The 2,710-nt window shown below is 33.8% G+C and overlaps 1 protein-coding gene and 1 pseudogene across 2 annotated transcripts; both read left to right on the top strand.

The window, feature by feature from the left end:
• Positions 1 to 295: 295 nt before the first annotated feature.
• Positions 296 to 817, top strand: LOC146911127 (uncharacterized). The gene has a single exon (XM_085729495.1). The coding sequence runs from the start codon at positions 296 to 298 to the stop codon at positions 815 to 817; it is 522 nt and encodes a 173-aa protein (XP_085585621.1).
• Positions 818 to 1,378: 561 nt separating this feature from the next.
• LOC146911126 (uncharacterized) lies at positions 1,379 to 2,471 on the top strand (annotated as a pseudogene). The gene is made up of 3 exons (XR_015019477.1): positions 1,379 to 1,435; positions 1,549 to 1,617; positions 2,198 to 2,471. The product of XR_015019477.1 is annotated as an uncharacterized LOC146911126 (transcript).
• The last annotated feature ends 239 nt before the right edge of the window (positions 2,472 to 2,710 follow it).

Here is a 2,710-nt window from a genome sequence, read left to right as displayed (position 1 = left end):
CTCTATTACGATTCACTTAACACTTTAATTTATAATTTCATCTTCAGGAAATTATTATTTACCTTGAAAGTGTAAACTTGTAAAGTATTCTCCATCTTCAATTAACCATTTGAATGAGTTAGTTAATTACCCTCTATGAAGCACGGATACGGGCACGGACACGACAAGGACACTGACACGCCGACATAGCTAATAATTTGAAAAAATCACATAATTTAGTGTAATTACAAGTGTCAGTGTCGTGTCGTTGTCGGACACGACACGTACCGGGACACGTCTAATCAGAGGAGTGTCCATGCTTCATAGATTACCCTGCTTGACATTTTTCTCTTTGCAAGAATTTGCTTTCCCTCAACGGAAACAACAAAAAGTGTCTAAGACGAATGAAGAACGTATACTCTATAACCTCATATGTAGCAGGGAAAACAGAGGGATCTCGAAAAGAGACATGAATAGAGAAACAAACCTTCCTACTACTGTGTTGAATAAATCCCTGAAGGCACTTGTAGAAAAGTATAGTATGGTAAAGGAAGTTCCTAACATTCAAAACAAAGGTATAAAGCACTACATGGCAGCAGAACTTGAGCCTTCAGAGGATATCATTGGTGGGCATTTTGATAGTGATGGGAAACTTGATACGGTTTTTATAGATGCTCTAAAGAATGTGTGCTTGAAATGCATTTTCATGCAGAAAGTTTCCACACGTGATGGATGTTTGGAGTGGATTAAAAAGAGCGGAATCTTCAACACTGAAGTCACAGGAAAACAAATAGAGGAGATTTTGCAAACTTTGGTTTTAGATGATGAGATCCTGTAAATAGAAAAGGACAAGAAAATACATTATTAGATCTAAAGTTTAGGCAAACTGAGTTTCAGAGTTTTTCAAAATTAAGAAAGTCTCAAGGTCCAGAGAACGTTGACAAATATATTTAAAAATTACTCAAATATTTTTTTTCACTCGCAGCGAGATTCAAACTCGGTGTTTGTGAAATCTAAGTTGAATCCTTACAAACGGATCACACATAGAATGAATTTTATGTTATAGTTAATTTAGTATTTACTTTTTTAACATCTTGGAGGGTTGGATAATAAGGTACTTTCTATTTTTAGTAGAACGATGTTATTGCTAGTTTAAGTTTTAGCCTTCTAATAACGGTCAATTTCCCAAACAAAGATGTACAAAATTTCCTGGTCTTAAGCCGAAACTAAAGCATCTCATATATGATGCAAATAATTACATGTGTTAATTAGTTCATAAATCTGAGAAACTATATATACATATGCACCACACAGTCATGAATTACATTCCCCAACCAAAGTAGCACTTGTTGAGTTACCCTTTTTTTTCTTCCTCAAGATTCTAAAAGAGAAATCAAAGATGAATCAGTCATAGAATATAAGCCATCAAGCTGGCCAAGCCGTTGGACAAGCTCAGGTGAATTTTTAGTCCAACATGTATCGGATATATTAATGGCCTTTTAATTTTTTGTAAACATATTCTAAATTATTGTAGCTTGATAATTTGATATAATATTATCGATGATTTAGGAGAAGGAAAGTAACATGATGGACAAGGGAAGCAATACTGCTCAATCAGCCAAAGAATCTTGCCAAGAGGTTAGACATGGAAACCAGTCATGACATAAACGACACGTTGACACCAATAACAATTTTAAAAAATTAAAGTGATTGAATGTATCTACATAAGTTAGTGTCGGACAGTAAAATGTGTCAACATTGAACACATTTTAATTTAAGGGAAACACTACTTATCGCGACAAAGTTTATCCCGACACGCATCACGATAATATTTCTTTAATACACCTGCTCCACTTTTTAATACTATAGCACCCATGATTTGTGTGCAGCAGACAATCCAAAGGCTGGAAATAATTCGGGATAAATTTGGGATGTCTTTTGTCGGGAAAAATAGCATAGCTCTTAATTTAAAGTGTCGGTGCTACACATATCATCAATCATTGTTGGAAGCATAAGGTTGAAGAGATACGCGATGTGATTCGTTCCCCACTAATAATTCTAGCAATTAAATACTAATATTTGCCGATAAAAGTAATTTGTTTCTCAAGATTATGGAGAAGTGGAATTTTATCAAAAAATTTAGAGTAGAAAAATATGTGAATGATCAATTTTGAAATTAGCAATTTTGCTGATTGGTGAAACTTTTTTGTTGTTGTAGGCCGGTCAACAAATGAAGACTAAGGCACAAGAGGCTGCTGATGCTGTTAAGAGCATAGTTGGTGCTCAAAAATGAATCTATATAGTGGAGAGATCTCTTAAGTCTATTTTCAAATATTGATTTTTTTTTTTTTTTAGGTGCTTTTATGCATTGATTTGTTATCTTTTTCGTTTAGTATTTTTCTTTTGTTTTTTTCCTATCATTTTCGGATGCTTTTATTTGACCGTTTGGATACCAGCAACTTGAATTAAGAGAGCCTAAAGTTCTATCCCAATATATTTGTTGGAATTTATGTTTTTGTTTAAGTCATAAGAAACTTCAAGGTAAAATAGATATATACACTTAAAGTATCATCGTATGACGATATGTTCCCATGGTGGTTAAGCATCATGCTTCTGCCATGGGAATTTAGAGGTTGTTATTTGCTTCTGTCTTGAGAAATTAAATGCTCTTGATAGGGTTAAGTCCGCCAACCAAAATTAAGAACATAGACCATATTTTACTTCAATATTT

Source organism: Medicago sativa, chromosome 7 (assembly GCF_051527215.1).
Source record: "Medicago sativa cultivar Bolivia chromosome 7, Bolivia_mono, whole genome shotgun sequence".
Classification (NCBI taxonomy): Eukaryota; Viridiplantae; Streptophyta; class Magnoliopsida; order Fabales; family Fabaceae; genus Medicago; species Medicago sativa.
This window is presented reverse-complemented; position numbering and strand designations above follow the sequence as displayed.

What these genes read in the sequence shown, in the direction of transcription:
- LOC146911127 (XM_085729495.1), top strand. Translation starts at nt 296, where the DNA reads ATGCTTCATAGATTACCCTGCTTGACATTTTTCTCTTTGCAAGAATTT.